Source organism: Bos grunniens, chromosome 14 (genome assembly GCF_055505025.1).
Source record: "Bos grunniens cultivar Pamir isolate PY7600 chromosome 14, Bosgru_T2T1.0, whole genome shotgun sequence".
Lineage (NCBI taxonomy): Eukaryota > Metazoa > Chordata > Mammalia > Artiodactyla > Bovidae > Bos > Bos grunniens.
Window position 1 is genome coordinate 57,420,378 of NC_141178.1, and position 18,531 is coordinate 57,438,908.

Sequence of the window (18,531 nt, forward strand, 5' to 3'; positions counted from 1 at the left end):
TTTAATGGCCGAATAATATTCCAATGTGTATATGTACCACAGCTTTCTTATCCATTTGTCTGCTGATGGACATCTAGGTTGCTTCCATGTCCTGGCTATTATAAACAGTGCTGCAATGAACATTGGGGTACATGTGTCTCTTTCAATTATGGTTTCCTCGGTGTGTATGCCCAGCAGTGGGATTGCTGGGTCATATGGCAGTTCTATTTCCAGTTTTTAAGGAATCTCCACACTGTTCTCCATAGTGGCTGTACTAGTTTTCATTCCCACCAACAGTGTCAGAGCGTTCCTTTTTCTCCACACCCTCTCCAGCATTTATTGTTTGTAGATTTTTGGATAGCAGGCATTCTGACTGGTGTGACATGGTACCTCATTGTGGTTTTGATTTGCATTTTGGTAATAATGACTGGAGAATGCCAGGGACGGGGGAGCCTGGTGGGCTTCTGTCTATGGGGTCGCACAGAGTTGGACACGACTGAAGCGACTTAGCAGCAGCAGCAGTGATAATGACTGATGTTGAGCATCTTTTCATGTGTTTGTTAGCCATCTGTATGTCTTCTTTGGAGAAATGTCTGTTTGGTTCTTTGGCCCATTTTTTGATTGGGTTATTTATTTTTCTGGAATTGAGCTTCAGGAGTTGCTTGTATATTTTTGAGATTAGTTCTTTGTCAGTTACTTCATTTGCTATTATTTTTTCCCATTCTGAAGGTTGTCTTTTCACTTTGCTTATAGTTTCCTTCATTGTGCAAAAGCTTTTAAGTTTAATTAGGTCCCATTTGTTTATTTTTGCTTTTATTTCCATTACTCTGGGAGGTGGGTCATAGAGGATCCTGCTGTGGTTTATGTCGGAGAGTGTTTTGCCTATGTTTTCCTCTAGGAGTTTTATAGTTTCTGGTCTTATGTTTAGATCTTTAATCCATTTTGCATTTATTTTTGTGTATGGCATTAAAAAGTGTTCTAGTTTCATTCTTTTACAAGTGGTTGACCAGTTTTCCCAGCACCACTTGTTAAAGAGATTGTCTTTTCTCCATTGTATATTCTCGCCTCCTTTGTCAAAGATAAGGTTTACATAGGTGTGTGGATTTATCTCTGGGCTTTCTATTTTGTTCCATTGATCTATATTTCTGTCTTTGTGCCAGTACCATACTGTCTTGATGACTGTACCTTTGTGGTAGAGCCTGAAGTCAGGCAGGTTGATTCCTCCTGTTCCACTCTTCTTTCTCATGATTGCTTTGGCTATTTGAGGTTTTTTGTATTTCCATACAAATTGTGAAATTATTTGTTCTAGTTCTGTGAAAATTACTTTTGGTGGCTTGATAGGGATTACATTGAATCTATAGATTGCTTTGGATAGTATACTCATTTTCACTATATTGATCCTTCCAATCCGTGAACATGGTATATTTCTCCCTCTATTTGTGTCCTCTTTGATTTCTTTCATCAGTATTTTGTATGTCTTCTTTGGAGAAATATCTATTTAGATTTTTGCCCATTTTTTGATTGGATTGTTTGGGTTTTTGGTATTGAGTTGTATGAGCTGTTTATTTTGGACATTAACCCCTTTTCAGTTTCATCATTTGCAAATATTTTCTCCCATTCTATAGATTGTCTTTTTGTTTGTTGGTGGTTTCCTATGGTCCCTTTGTCAGTGAAATACTGTATTAGCCAAAACTCAGTGTCTATTTTACTAAAATGTTGAGGCAAATTCGATTTCAGTTCAGTTCAGTTGCTCAGTCGTGTCTGACTCTTTGCGACCCGATGGACTGCAGCGTGCCAGGCCTCCCATTGACTTGGTGGTGTCATGCAACCATCTCATCCTCTGTCATCCCCTTCTCCTCCTGCCTTCAATCTTTCCCAGCATCGGGGTCTTTTCAAATGATGAAGACCATCCCCAAGAAAAAGAAATGCAAAAAAGCAAAATGGTTGTCTGAGGAGACCTTACAAATAGCTGTGAAAAGAAGAGAAGCAAAAGACAAAGGAGAAAAGGAAAGATATACCCATTTGAATGCAGAGTTTCAAAGAATAGCAAGGAGAGATAAGAAAGCTTTCCTCAGTGATCAGTGCAAAGAAATAGAGGAAAACAATAGAATGGGAAAGACTAGAGATCTCTTAAAAATATTAGAGATACCAAGGGAACTTTTCATGCAAAGATGGGCACAATAAAGGACAGAAATGGTATGGACCTAACAGAAGCAGAAGATATTAAGAAGAGGTGGCAAAAATACACAGAAGAGCTATACAAAAAAAGATCTTCACAATTCAGATAATCACAATGGTGTGATCACTCACCTAGAGCCAGACATCCTGGAAGGCAAAGTCAAGTGGGCCTTAGGAAGCATCACTATGAACAAAGCTAGTGGAGGTGATGGATTTTCAGGTGAGCTATTTCAAATCCTAAAAGATGATGCTGTGAAAGTGCTGCAGGAAATACGCCAGCAAATTTGGAAAACTCAGCAGTGACCATAGGACTGGAAAAGGTCAGTTTTCATTCCAATCCCAAAGAAAGGCAATGCCAAAGAATACTCAAATTTGATTTACCCCTCCTTGATTTACTCATGCACATTTTGGTAGCAATGTTCTATGCAGTGCATTTGTTTCATCCAGCTTGGCTTTGCATTCCTGGGCCAGCAGCTCTTGCCCTCGCTAATGTACAGCAGCATCAGGTCAGCTACTTCTCAGTGCTCTCACTCCAGGCCCTACTCTGCAAAGGAGCCAGGGATGCACGACACCTGCCCCACATCAGGCACAGGGCTCGGTGGTGAGAGCCCAGCGATGAGCACAGCAGATCAAAGTAAAGTATTCCATAATACTTGAGAGGCTTGAAACTATACTCACTAAAATTAGCTGCTTCTCACAGAACATAATCAAAAAATAGAAACAGCCAGTGAACATTGGCTCTACCCATGAGACTGAGTCACAGGATTAACAATGTTCCTCTCCTCTCAATTACATTTTTACTTAAATGAATTATATACCATCTAACCCAGCATACTAGTTAACATGACATCAGACCTGGACAAAAATTGAAGTTAACCCACAAAAAAAAAAAAAAAAAGAACTCAGTTGTAGTAGCATATTCTGACCTTCATACTTGAAAATGACAATACAGACACACTGCCAGCTGGACACCAAATTTTCTTCAGGAACAAAGATACAAATGGCACCTTGCTATCAAGTAGATACTATGTGACACATGCTATGCTCGGTATTTTACATATGTTTCTATTCATCATCACAATAACCCTACAAAGTAAGATTTAGCCCCATTTTCTGCACAGTCTCTAGGCAGACTATATGACTTGAAGTCTAAGAGACCAAGGAGAGGCTGGTGGTTGCAGAGGGAGAGCTGAGACCCCTCACTCTCTCATTCCAAAGCTTGTAGGCTTTTCTCTACCCTGAGTGACTATCAAGTTTTATATCTTTAGACCTGCAACCTCTTATCCTCAGCAAAATTCTATGCCAACTCTTACAAATTAGCTAGCCAAGAGTAAAGCTGTTCTGGTTAAATGAAGCTGGGGTTGAGGGACAGAAGGCTGCTCACCACCAGAGGCTGGCCCTAGACCCTCAGAGGACTCTGGGGCCTGCAGAATGTTTGAGGAGCTCCCCTCTGTGCCATGCTGTTTAGCTGCTCGCATGCTTTGCCTGGTCATGTGGAACCAGTGACAGACCTTCCCGCAGTTAGATCTGCTCGGTGACAGGCCACTCTACTGTGGAAAAACATGCGTATTGAGGGTCACAGGAAAGGGATCATTGGGTGCTGCAGACATAGGCTGGATTAGACCTGGATGAACTAACTTTTCAGTTTTACTCTCTATAAAGAGAGAAGTTGGAGATATTTCAGAGGAAAGAGTCACCAAGCGGTTGAAAGAGAGGGCAGGAGATAGTAGCCGCAAAGAGTGAATTTGACATGAAAGATATGGGCATGTTCACCCCATGACAGGTGTCAGGCATGGGCAGCGATTCCAGAACAAGAATGGAGATACCATGTCACCCTAGAGGAATTTAATCTGAACAGGGAGCATTACCAAACTCTTAGATTGTTTAGGCAAACAATTTCTTTCCAATGAGAAATTTAAAAGCAGGAAGCAAAGGTTTATAAGTAGGTTTTGGAGAAGATCGTGAAGGCTTCTTCAGCATCTGTGCTTCCACAGGCACCAAGGGGAACATTAAAGAACCTCTGAGGCACCACCAGTGTTGCACAGAAAGAGTCCTCAGAGGGCAGAAATATCCCCAGGCACTCAGGGCAGCTCCATCTGGGTTCAGATTCCAGATTTCTCACTTCCTAACTGCTTGCCTTTATGCCCGTTTTTCAGCTATTTAAAGTCTCAGTTTACTCGTGTATCAAATAGTAGATAATGGGACCCACATCATTAGCTTTCCATAAAAATAAAATAGGAAACTCTTATATAAACTGCATGGTTTGACATCTTGAACACAGGAAAGTACTTAATAAATACCAGCAATTATTATTATTATTATCAAGTTTATTTTTAACATTATTGATAGGTGCACAAAGAACCAGGAAACTTTTGTGTATGATTCAGGATTTAGCTGGATCATATTCTAGGTGTCTACACAGCTGCTTTGATAAAAAGAAAAATTTTAAGTGGCATTAACATAAGAAAAATTTGCTTCATAGATATATTCTTTTATAAAGATAAAAAATGATGTAAACATTTTTTAAAATCACCTATGTGGGTTCCTTAATTGAAATGGTCTTTATGACCCTTTAATCGAGGAAGCCTTCAAAGAGTCTGAGGACTAAGAATATATGCCATTGTGGAGCCTATGGCTTCTGGGCTGGAGTGGTTTTACATGCTATTTAAGGTCATTTGAGGACTTCCCTGGTGGCTCAGATGCTAAAGCATCTGTCTACAATGCAGGAGACCTGGGTTCAAGCCCTGGGTTGGGAAGATCCCCTGGAGAAGGAAATGGCAATCCACTCCAGTACTATTGCCTGGAAAATCCCATGGACAGAGGAGCCTGGTAGGCTAGTCTATGGGGTCCCAAAGAGTCCAACACGACTGAGCGATTTCACTTTCACCTTCACTTAAGGTCATTTGGGGTTGGTCTAAGTAAAGCTTGCTATGCTATGCTATGCTATGCTAAGTCATTTCAGTTGTGTCCGACTCTGTGCGACCCCACAGACGGCAGCCCACCAGGCTCCCCCGTCCCTGGGCTTCTCCAGGCAAGAAATAAAGCTTAAGGAATCAGTTTTTACATAGACTCAGAAACTCCTCTACCTAAGTCTCAACAGATTGAAAAACAATGTATAACTTTAAAGCAATTGGAACTAGTTTCATTTTACCACATAGACCAGAATTAATATTCCCAAAATGAGTGTTGCATTGAAAGGTGTCACCTAGGGAGGCTACAAACTTATTTTATTATTGCCCCCAGAGTTCAAAAGATTTTTGAAACTTCTCTTTTAAAACTGTACTCAGCAAATTATAAGCCACTAGCAAATCAATCTTGTAACATTGTTTTAACACCTCATTCTTTTTCTCAAATATCACCCATGTACATCGCACAGACTTGGCTTCCAGTGACTATTAGCTGTTTCCAAAAAACAAATTCACCACCCAAAGACAGAGAGCTGGCTAAGGATATGTAAAATGGCGTCTCATGGGTGCTGGGAAGAATCCTATAGGGAAGTTCCCAGATATTTATTCCAAGTAAAAGCAGCATTATTGAAATAAGCATACAGCTGCTCGGAAGCCCCAGCCTGGAAAGAGACAACATTTGGACAAGTATGTTCTGGTATGTTCAGTATTAAGTAATCAGATTCATGACTTCGTCACACATCAAGTTGGAGGTTTTGTCTCTGATTTGAGCCAAAACTTACAGAGTTGATGGAATCTTTTTATAATGTACGGTAAAGGACAATGTTGAACTAAATCTGATAGAGTGCCTGATGAACTATGGATGGAGGTTCGTGACATTGTACAGGAGACAGGAATCAAGACCATCCTCAAGAAAAAGAAATGCAAAAAAGCAAAATGGTTGTCTGAGGAGGCCTAACAAATAGCTGTGAAAACAAGGGAAGCGAAAAGCAAAGGAGAAAAGGAAAGACATATCCATTTGAATGCAGAGTTCCAAAGAATAGCAAGGAGAGATAAGAAAGCCTTCTTCAGTGATCAGTGCAAAGAAATAGAGGAAAACAATAGAATGGGAAAGGCTGGAGATCTCTTCAAGAAACTTAGAGATACCAAGGGAACATTTCATGCAAAGGTGGGCTCAATAAAGGACAGAAATGGTATGGACCTAACAGAAGCAGAAGATATTAAGAAGAAGTGGCAAGAATACACAGAAAAACTGTACAAAAAAGATCTTCACGTCCCAGATAATCACAATGGTGTGATCACTGACCTAGGCCAGACATCCTGGAATGTGAAGTCAAGTGGGCCTTAGAAAGCATCACTACGAACAAAGCTAGTGGAGGAGATGGAATTCCAGTTGAGTTATTTCAAATCCTGAAAGATGATGCTATAAAAGTGCTGCACTCAACATGCCAGCAAATTTGGAAAACTCAGCAGTGGCCACAGGACTGGAAAAGGTCAGCTTTCATTCCAATCCCAAAGAAATGCAATGCCAAAGAATGCTCAAACTACCGCACAATTGTACTCATCTCACACGCTAGTAAAGTAATGCTCAAAATTCTCCAAGCCAGGCTTCAGCAATACATGAACCATGAACTTCCAGATGTTCAGGCTGGTTTTAGAAAAGGCAGAGGAACCAGAGATCAAATTGCCAACATCTGCTGGGTCATCGAAAAAGCAAGAGAGTTCCAGAAAAACATCTATTTCTGCTTTATTGACTATGCCAAAGCCTTTGACTGTGTGGATCACAATAAACTGTGGAAAATTCTGAAGGAGATGGGAATACCAGACCACCTGACCTACCTCTGTGGAAAATTCTGAAAGAGATGGGAATACCAGACACCTGACTTGCCTCTTGAGAAACCTGTATGCAGGTCAGGAAGCAACAGTTAGAACTGGACATGGAACAACAGACTGGTTCCAAATAGGAAAAGGAGTACGTCAAGGCTGTATACTGTCACCCTGCTTATTTAACTTATATGCAGAGTACATCATGAGAAACGCTGGGCTGGAAGAAGCACAAGCTGGAATCAAGATTGCCGGGAGAAATATCACTAACCTCAGATATGCAGATGACACCACCCTTATGGCAGAAAGTGAAGAGGAACTAAAAAGCCTCTTGATGAAAGTGAAAGTGGAGAGTGAGAAGGTTGGCTTAAAGCTCAACATTCAGAAAATGAAGATCATGGCATCTGGTCTCATCACTTTATGGGAAATAGATGGGGTAACAGTGGAAAACTTTATTTTGGGGGGCTCCAAAATCACTGCAGATGGTGACTGCAGCCATGAAATTAAAAGACGCTTACTCCTTGGAAGGAAAGTTATGACCAACCTAGATAGCATATTCAAAAGCAGAGACATTACTTTGCCAACAAAGGTCCGTCTAGGCAAGGCTATGGTTTTTCCAGTGGTCATGTATGGATGTGAGAGTTGGACTATGAAGAAAGCTGAGTGCCGAAGAATTGATGCTTTTGAGCTGTGGTGTTGGAGAAGACTCTTGAGAGTCCCTTGGACTGCAAGGAGATCCAACCAGTCCGTCCTAAAGGAGATCAGTTCTGGGTGTTTATTGGAAGGACTGATATTGAAGCTGAAACTCCAGTACTTTGGCCACCTGATGCAAAGAGCTGACTTATTTGAAAAGACCCTGATGCTGGGAAAGATTGAGGGCAGGAGGAGAAGGGGATGACAGAGGATGAGATGGTTGGATGGCATCACTGATTCAATGGACATGGGTTTGGGTGGACTCTGGCATTTGGTGATGGACAGGGAAGCCTGGCGTGCTGCGGTTCATGGGGTCTCAAAGAGTTGGACACAACTGAGCCACTGAACTGAACTAAAATAAGAAAGTTCTCAGTCTGTTGCCATGACCCATAATAAATACAATCTTCAGTTCAATTAAAAGGGACTAAATTCAAAACAAATCATTTCTTTTTACAAGATGAGTGTAACTTATAGAATTCATGCCAAGGAGAGCTATTGAGACACTGAATTTGAAAATAGAATGGATCAATTTATGACTGTTCACATAAAATTTGCAGCTCTGTAAGCCCAGACCGTGATTTAAAGATAATAAAATCTCATGCTTCAGGGTGTAAGCTAATCACCTGCAAGTACCAAGAAGAATTTTCCTTCCAAAAGTAACAATGTGCAATTGAGTAAGTGCATAAATTTTGTTTAATTTCCAATGCATCATGTATTGGTCAGTGCTGGAAACAAGAATCAAATTAGATGGACTATTAATCTGATTTGGTTCAGCAACTCCTATATTGTTGCATCCACTGAGCTTTATGTCTTATGTTTATGCTTTGCTATTTTAAATAACAATTGCTTTGTCAATCTTTCATTTTTATAGCACTTATCATCCTAGAAAGGGAACATTTATACACTATGCAATATTATCTTCATAATACAAAGTAAATGGGATTGAAATTATCTCGGACAATCAACAACTTGATTAATATGAAGTAGTTTGGTGTTTATAGAGTTGTATCCTTTGTGAAAGACTACTGGAGAGACCCAAAATGTCTCTCCTTGCCCCCCTCCCTGAACACACACACACACCATTTTGCTTATAGAAAACATCTTTTAGAATCAGTGGCCCAAAAGAAAGCAGGAACTAGAACTTACTCATAAACCAGTAACAAGTACACACTCACCCCCATGAAAATGCCACATTCAAGGGCTGATTTTCAGTTGTGTATACACTGATAGGATTACACTTGGCAGGTGACTGACACAAAACACACACCACTGAGTTAAAGTGGTTAATGCATTTGGAATTAGAAACAAATTGAAATGATTTCGTTTGAATGAGAAAGTAATTCTAGTTTCTGAATGGAAGGCATAATGATCTTCATATACAGTATCGTTATTTGCAAAATGAGATCGCAAAAGAATCTGACACGACTTAGCAACTAAAGCAACAACAACAAGCCTTGCTTTCATAGTTTAATTCAAAGAAAATGATGGTGCGAGTGTATTAAACTTAGGATTTCTTCATATTTCCATTTAATCAGGTTATGCATTCATGACACTTTGCTATGGAAAATGAACTTGTTTTGCCTGTCTTCCAAAACAGTGAAACAACTCTGTGTCTGTTTATTAGTCTGAGTAAGAATTAATGAGAAGTGAGGCCCAAGCAAATTTTTTCCCTGCCTAAATGAGTGGATCTCTACATAAAGATACAAATTCTCAAGATAGGGGTGAAACACAGTAAGCTTCCCTGCTTCCTGCCATCCATCCCGGCCCAGTGGGGAGCAGAGCCCACGGGATCCAACTAAAGAGCAAAGCTAGGCTTGTAATCTCCCACTTCTTCCGAAAGGGTGTGGTTCACGATGAGAGCAGACAGTAAAGAACAATCTGATATTCTGTGAGTTTTCAAAGATTTGAAAACCTACTCCCTAGAGGAATGGTATGTCTCATCAGGAGTCTCAGCAAGGGCAACAGTGACTGCTCCCAGTATTGTTCAAGGACAGTCATTCAGTCACTCAGCAAATGTGTTTGTTTTCTCTGTACTTGGCACTGAAACAGACGCATGGGACACGTAAGATTCCAGTCCCAACCTTTAAACAGTCCTTTCCTGGGAATTCCCTGGTGGTCCAGTGCTTAGGATTCAGCACTCTCACTGCCAGGGCCCAGTTTCAGTCCCTGGTGGGGGAACTAAGATCCTGCAAGCCATGCAACCCCCCAAAAAACATCCTTCCCTGATGGTGCAGGAAATTATGGTGAAGAGAGAATGCAGGAAGAGAACCCCCAATGGAGTGCCTGCCATGCTTAGGCACATGGCTAGTTTCATTATTTATCTTGTTATATTCAACGACTTCAAAAGTGTAGGGAAAACATGTAACTTCCCAAAAATTTTTCTCTGTGTGTGTTAAAAATTGTTTCAAGTGTCTAAATCCTTAGTTTGGGAAATCTGTTTGACTTGTTATAGTCCTTGTAGTGATTAAAAAATACTACTCTTTCAAAGTAAGCTTAACAGTACTGATCTCTTCATGCTTTAGAATGGAGAAGACAAATGACAAACAAATGGCTGTATAGACAAAATGTTTGGTGTTTCAGTTCAGTTCAGTCGCTCAGTCATGTCTGACTCTCTGCAACCCCATGGACTGCTGCACACCAGGCTTCCCTGTCCATCACCAACTCCCAGAGCTTACTCAAACTCATGTCCATCAAGTCGGTGATGCCATCCAACCATCTCATCCTCTGTCATCCCCTTCTCCTCCTGCCCTCAATCTTTCCCAGCATCAGGGTCTTTTCCAATGAGTCACTTCTTCACGTCAAATGGTGAAAGGATTAGAGTTTCAGCCTCAGCATCAGTCCTTCCAATGAATATTCAGGTCTGATTTCCTTTAGGATTGCCTGGTTTGATCTCCTTGAAGTCCAAGGGACTCTCAAGAGCCTTCTCCAACACCACAGTTCAAAAGCATCAATTCTTAGGCACTCAGCTTTCTTTATAGTCCAATTCTCACATTCATACATGACTACTGGAAAAACCATAGCTTTGACTAGACAGATCTTTGTTGGCAAAGTGGTATCTCGGCTTTTTAATATGCTGTCTAGGTTGGTCATAACTTTCCTTCTAAGGAGCAAGTATCTTTTAATTTCATGGCTGCAGCAGCATCTGCAGTGATTTTGGAACCTAAAAACATAAACACTGTTTCCACTGTTTCCCCGTCTATTTCCCATAAAGTGATGGGACCGGATGCCATGATCTTAGCTTTCTGAATGTTGAGCTTTAAGCCAACATTTTCACTCTCCTCTTTCACTTTCATCAAGAGGCTCTTTAGTTCTTCTTTGCTTTCTGCCATAAGAGTGGTATCATCTGCGTATCTGAGATTATTGCTATTTCTCCCGGCAGTCTTGATTTTGTGTTTAGTTACCATGAGAAAAGAGAGTCTTCTCAAAGTTGGCAATGAAGTATCTCAAGTAGGTTTCTGTCTGTGTCTGTGTGTCTGTCTTTATCTCTACACAGTTTAGAAAGTGAAATTCAGGAGAATTTGATTCATGGTTTATTTTGAATTTTGCCTTACTGTGTCTGAAGAAAAGTGAAAGTGTTAGTTGCTCAGTCATGTCCAACTCTTTGCAGTTCCATGGACTGTAGCCTACCAGGTTCCTTTGTCCATGGAATTCTCCAGGCAGGAATACTGGAGTCAGTTGCCATTCCTTTCTCCAGGGAATCTTCTCGACCCAGGGATTACACCTGGTCTCTTGGATTGCAGGCAGGTTCTTTACTGTCTGCGCCACCAGGGAAGCCCTATGCCTTAGCAATTCTAGGCTACAGTTGAGAAGTTACCAATTTGCTAATTCGTTCAGGAAATGGTGTCACCGTTCTTGGCCTAGAATATGAAATTCTCTATACAGATAGTATTCGGTAAACATGAAACAAAAGATAATTTTGATATTACACCTAGACGGATGTAATTTAAGTATGTATTTGGGGGCAATACAAATTAGTTTATTTGAGGCAAGAGATATGACTATTCAAATCGAAATGTATGTTCTATTTGTCATTTTAGATATGTTTGTGTAATTTATTAATTCATCTTCTGAATTAGTTTCCAATTGAAGACTATTTCAGTGAAATTACCCACTGAGGAAAGACTTCTCTGGTAGGTCCCTCGGAAATTCACAGTGTGCATTACACACTGAAGGCTCTGACAAGTCCCGCAGGAGAGGAGCCCTCCTAACCTCCCTTGACCCAGTGCTCTTCCCACACATATTTTGTCATGGAAACTTGTTTTTGAAGGACATTTATTTTTCCACAAACCCCTCTAATACAGTTTGGAAACTGTGTTGGGGGCAAAGTCCCTAAATCTTTTTTTTGTCCCTAAAACTGCTCACCAGGACTGACTTCTGGTCCATGAAGCCAGCCCACCTTCTTGCTGAGTGTCTGTACCTACTACAGTTAGTGATTTCTAAATGTAACATAGGTACTGGCCTGGCCAAAAATTCATTTGGCTTTTTTCCATAAGATGGTACCTAAAAACCTGGACAGACTTTTTAGCCAACCCAATATACTGCCTTTAGGCTTGTTTAAATATTGTTGGAATACCTAAGATGAATGTATGAACATATCTGAACATGTCTTTTTGTCTTCACATACACACACGTGTGCACACACACGCTCAGGATACCTGTCTACTGCTCTGTGTGCCTCATGTCACTAGATAATGATGTGATTATTGGCTCTAGAAATAAAAAGTGAAAACGTTTTACAACGACATATATTTTATAATTTTGATAGTATAGGAATTGTGAGTGATTTTTCTTCTGTTTAAAAAATTAAAGCAACTATAAAGCAAAAAGGAACATGCCCTAACATGTATTGATTTTTGTAGCTCTCTTGGTTGTTGTGTGATTGTTCCTTTCCTATATGAAGTTGGCACGGTGTGTGACTAAATATGAAATTAGCCCTTCCACAACTGGGAAAAGAAGTGAGAATGCAACACAATGAAAACACTTTCCCACATGACTTAAACACAAAGACAACAAGTACATAATCTTCTTGGCATATATGGGATGGTTTTTGAGGCATATCACTGCAGTCTGTGTTATTCTGATGTAAAACAAGTCACTGTTTACACAGCCTGAGTTAACCCATTTGACCTTTTCCTTTAATTGTTCACTGCTCTGCATACCAGCAATAAGAGTTTTTAAATGGAAGAAAAAGAAAGAAAGTAAATGACTGAAGTTTTTTTTTTTTTTTTTATCAATTGAAAGTTCCTTTTAGGTACTACATTTAGTAAAACTCTTTTGATCCAAAGCCTTCCCTTGAAAATTTTCGTGAACAATTTTTGACCTGTTTCATGTTAATGCAGAAGACAGGGAGTCAATGTCTACTCCTGTTTCAGAAAACTGCATCACTACTGACACAGAAAAATATAATGAGAAGGTTCTTTGGAGGAGCTTGAATTCTTTAGGGCTCACCTTACTCTCTACTCTGCATGGAGTAATCAGGATCTCGCAGGACCCCACATCTCCATGGTTGATGTATTTTTAGAGACGTCATTCAGGTCATTCCTATGACCTGAGTATGAGAGAGTATGAGAGGCCACCAGTCCAGCACCCCAGCCTGGCCTCCTGCAGTCAGCACACATAATACATAACCGCTCATCCTGTGGCTATCACTCAATCCCCTACACTGTGGGGAGGAAACGAGTTGTGTTGCTGGCTGACTTGTGCAATGAAGTCCCTACATGGAGTTTCCTGTCGCCATGTGTGATGAACCAGGCTCCTGAAAGTGCCCGAGCTACACAGAGACTGAGCAGGGAGAGCCCAGGAAGGCCCTGCTGTGCTGGGTAACAAGAGGCTCGTGTTGACTTATTGGTGGAAGAAGCATGACATCAGAGGCACTGAATAAGGGCACAGATGCATCTTCAAGATCTTATTTTGACCAAGTGACTTTTTTCTCCAGAAGGAAATTTGGGCATCTTCTTTCTCCACCTGGTTTCACTACTTACCATTTGTTTTGCAGTCTCTTCCTCTCAGCAAAAGTAGGAGGCAGGTTCATGCCCAAGAAGAAACAACTTGGGGTTCACTCTTGATACTTGTCAACTTCCACTGAAATATCTAGTTTTTAAGTCAATTAAAAAGATATTAGGAAATGACCATTTGAAGGTGTGTAAAAAAATTCAGGGAAAATTATGTTAATTTATGATGGAGTCTAAAATTTCTAAGAGAGATTATTTTTATCCAGTTCATTATTGAGGACAATTCATCACCAACTCTCTTTAAAAATCAAGATGAGTTCTACGGTTACTTTGAAGATACATTAATGTGGTTTTATATGACTTCAGAAAGGTATTTTTGAACTCTTTCTTCCTTATCCAGTTCCATTAACCAACATTGTTTTCTTTGTGCAATATCTAATGTCAAGGTTCTTTGAGAATATAAAAAGGAAAAATAAAAGCGAAGCATGTAGTCAACAGATAAACTCCCTCACGGACTTCCCTTCCAAGTGAGCCACACGGGTAGTTCCCGGTAGGACACTGACTGCATCCGCCGCACGCACCCCTCATTTTCTCATCTTTGGATGATGAGAAAAGGCACCAAATTAGAGCTTAACATTTAAGCAAAGAAAAAATGTCAACGTACCTTGTTTTAGATTTCATAAAAGTGGTGGAATGGGCTCAGGCTTGCATAAGGTCATGTGGCAAGTGACGATGGAAGAGTTCTTGGAGTCAAGAGTAGGAACAGGTACTGATCCACGTGACCGTTCACAAGTGAACTCACAGAGCATCTTGCTAAGCAAAAGCAGCGCCTGGGTGTCCGCCTCTTAACTCGGTTCCTGTTTGTTTCTCCACAGAGCTACAGCGAGCCTGTTGACGTGAAGACGGCTCAGCCTCCACAGCTGATCAATGCCAAGCCGCCGTCAGTGTTCCCCGGGCCCAGCCAGGCCCACTCAGCTCTGTACCTAAGTTCCCACTACCACCAACAACCAGGAATGAACCCTCACCTAACCGCCATGCATCCCAGTCTCCCCAGGAGCATAGCACCCAAGGCCAACAACCAAATGCCAGTGACTGTCTCTATAGCCAACATGGCCGTGTCCCCCCCTCCTCCCCTCCAGATCAGCCCCCCTCTTCACCAGCATCTCAACCTGCAGCAGCACCAGCCGCTCTCCATGCAGCAGCCCCTCGGGACCCAGCTCCCCATGCAGGTCCAGCCCGCCTTACACTCCCCCACCATGCAGCAGGTATGTGCGGGCCGGGCCCTGGGCTCCCCTCCAGAGGTGCTGGGGGGGTCTGTTCCTCCAGTGGATTGGGTGGGGGTCCCATTCTTTTCTGTAAGTGGAGAGAGAATGGGAGATCTCTGCTTCCTGAAAATTAACTTGCATGGGTGAGTCAGGCAGCCTCACAGGATCACAACAGCTTCTGCCTTTCATAATCCCTGACTTCTTCCCCACAGTACCCATCTTTCTCGTCACTCTCCCTGTTTTCTGCCTTTAAGGGAGGCAGAAATTTGTTGTTTTCAGATGCCACTACTGCTTAAGATCTTTTTGGGGTTGAGAAGTCTGCCATATGTACATACATACACACACACACACACACACACATATATATATACACATATACATATATAATCAGTATATTATTCAGAAATGAGAAATTCTTGATGATACGCCTGTTGAATCCAACAAATCCTGCAAGATGAAATCAGGCCTACTATTTCTGGTCAGAAATATCAAATTTGGTACAACCTTAAGAGTCCTAAGAAATGAAAATGTTAACCTAACCAGAGTTTTATTTTAAAATGGATATCTGGCTTCTACATTAGAAAACACAGGAGGTTTAGAAGCCTCCATGTCTACCCCACAATTATGGAAACCATTTGTGTGCAATCTTAGCTTAACTTGTCTTTGAAATAATTTTCCTTCTGGATTTTAGTGTTATTTTAAAATTTGAGAATTAGGAGCAAATGATGTAAAGTAAACTGAATATAAAGCATTTAAAAATCCTAAAAATGTGTTTTTAAAAAAACAGGTCAAGGTAGAAACTACAAAGCATATTAAATTAACCTATCACTTTCCTAATCCAATGACTTATTCCCAGGTCTATAATTAAATATGCAGAGTCTTCTTATAAGAGTGATATAGGAGCCCTCTGATATAGTCTATAATTGGCCACAGTGGGGTGGAGGGGAGGCAGAAATAGGAATCAGATATACATAGTCCCAAATCCATTTTTATTATTGTTATTATAGACAGGATTTCCAAGAGGTGACAATTACAAACCTTAATACATTACCTTACCTCCTCTTTAATTTCAGAAAACTCACAGTGCAGGTCCTGACCTTGTCTTCATCTCACAGGTGAGGAGACAGAGCTCAGCAGAGTTGACTAACTTGCCCCAAGGTCAGAGCTAGAATTCAAACCTAGCTCTGTTCAGTAGTCAGATCCTGGACTCTTTTTTTTTTTAATTGAAGGATAATTGCTTTACAGAATTTTGTTGTTTTCTGTCAAACCTCAACATGAATCAGCCATAGGTATACAATATCCTCCCTTGATTCTTAAATGCTAGGCCTGCTGCTTCTCACTGTTAATCGTTCTTGTCAATTCTTAATAGTTTCTCCTAAGACTTGGGAGGCTCTGTAAATCCTAGTTAGTTCTGAGATTAAATGATCATGGAGAGCAAAGGACTCATCTCTCTACCGAAGTCTTTGGTCCCCAAGCCAAGGATATTGATAAAGCTCAGATGACTGACTTACCTGTTCAACAGACGAGCTGTAAACTCACTGGAAAAGACCAACCTCCTTGTCTACGGCAGGTTTGTGACGAGTGAGTGACATTAATAGGGCCATGTTGTCCTTCTTTCCATCAGACATTACTCTTGATAAAAGAGACATTCGTGGGTTTCTTGCATTTTAATGAACCAATAGTGTTTGAAGAGCTGAGAGACCTTTGGTCAGGTGGGTTGACTTCTGCCTAAGGGTACTATCCAGTTGAGGGCCCATGTTTTGCTCTCAGTGCTGTAGTGAGAGGTGTTTTTTCCCAGAGGAAAAAATATAGAGTATGTGGTCCACTCCCCAGGTTGGGGGCCAGAGCTCTGTGCAGAGAGAACACTTTTTATTAATCTATCCACTCAGAGACAGTTCATTGTCTCTTTATACTCTATACCTTAGATGAGCTGTGACCCTGAAGAGTTTTCAAACATTTCTGAATTATATAAGGCCACATTTGGAAACTCAGGAGATGTGTCTTTCCATATAGAATCTTAATAGGAAAAAATAGGGCAGATTACATTGGACAAGTTACTCATCAATATTTAAGTGAGTTCTATTAGTGTATCTCAGAAAGTTTTCTTATTGAGATGGTAGGGCTTGATTTTAACTGACATTAATAATAGAAGACAAAATGGCATGAACCCAAAATGGAGAGTCAGTGCAGCTGCAGAGACCTTGGTAACTAAAATCACTATGATGCTTGATCATTGTACGTAGTCAATAAAATAACTACTGAAGATACAAGTTAACAAATGAAGGATTAAAAAAATGAGTTGCAGAAGCTTAAATATTAGAAGAAATTACAGGCTAGTTTGTAGACTCTCAAATCCTTAAAAGTTTTAAAATTTTTCATTTATTCAAAAAAGATTTGTTGAACCCCTTAACACATGCCAGACGCTGGCTGAAATTGAGCAACTTCTACCCCCATGGAGCTCACATAGAGTTGGGGGTGGAATGGAGAGGGGGAGCAGTGGGAATAAGATAAACAGGTAAGTTATTAGGATCCCATGGGGAAAATTAAACGGGGACAAACTGCAAGATGTGTGAAGGAATAGTAGGCCTTTGGCTGGGATGGATAAAGAAGGCATCTCTCAAGAGGAGGCAGCCTCTAGGAATCAGAGGGTGGGAAGGGAGTGGGGTGGATACTAGCAGGGAGCATAGCAAGGAGAAGGGACTCCTCTGGCCTGGAGGGCCAACTGGGAGGAACGTGGCTTATCCAGGACATGGAAAGGAGGCCAGTGGGGAGCATGGTGAGGAACGGAGAGTGATGGGCAGTGAGGTCAGAGTCAGGGTAGATCCCTGGAGAGAATCCTGCAGGTTAAGAAGACTGGAAGTCTCAACGAATTGATAATCCTAAAATCAGATCCAGAGTGTCCGTCACACCTCCATGTCACTCAGTTTATTACAATCACAGTGGTCTGTGGGGCCAATGTTCATGTCATCAAAGTGCGTTGTAGAAAGCTTATGGCTGGAATTTGACCTGTTGGATTCATCATCTTTATCAAGAAGGTGTTTGCTTCCTGGCCATGTTCCCATTTTCAAACACCAAAAAAAGAAAAAGAGAAAGAGCAAGAAAGTTCATGGCTACTGTATTTTTACAGTAATGTTTCATATTTCAGCATTACTTTAGCTATTTTATTATCCTTTTGAAAATGAATGTATCCTAAAAATGATCGTATCATCCACTAGGAGTAATAGTTTTTTTTTTTCTAGAATAATATTTTATACACTAAACCCATAGACCTGGGGTTTATTTTTCAGTCCAGTTTTCTTCCTTTTTTTCTGTTCACTATATTGCCGAATGAGGTCAAGAGAAAAAAATCATTAATATCTGTCAACTTCCTTTATAACCTCAAGAAAAAAATCTTTGTATGATATCACACAGACAGATTTTCAATTTCCTTGTGTAATAAACAGCTGCTTTAGGATTTGGGTGTAATTTAAAGGTTTAAAAAAAATCACATTGAGATTGATGAATAAATCAGTTGTGAAGACAAAAACATTGATGCCTGTTGAAAAGACCTCTCCAGACAGGCAGGAAATGAAATTAGTTCCCAGTAAAGTGTGGATACGAGGATCACGGTTTGGTATTGCTGCAGGCTTTTTTAGGACTTGATATGGTGGCACAACAAAACTGCTAGGGCTACAGAAATCTAATTAAAGAGCAAATGTCCCTTCTGACATCAAATTAATCTTTATCATGTTTCCT

At 40.7% G+C, this 18,531-nt stretch overlaps 1 protein-coding gene across 5 annotated transcripts in view; it reads left to right on the forward strand.

The window, feature by feature from the left end:
- The window catches only part of TOX (thymocyte selection associated high mobility group box), a 311,030-nt gene that overhangs the window by 287,307 nt on the left and 5,192 nt on the right, over nt 1-18,531 (forward strand). For 3 of the 5 annotated variants that reach the window (XM_086336890.1, XM_086336893.1, XM_086336892.1), the window contains exons 7-8: nt 14,407-14,796; nt 15,870-15,911. In XM_086336890.1, coding sequence (XP_086193016.1) covers nt 14,407-14,796; nt 15,870-15,911 — 432 coding nt within the window. The remainder of the gene's footprint in view (nt 1-14,406; nt 14,797-15,869; nt 15,912-18,531) is intronic. The other 2 variants (XM_086336891.1, XM_086336894.1) reach the window with 1 other exon arrangement.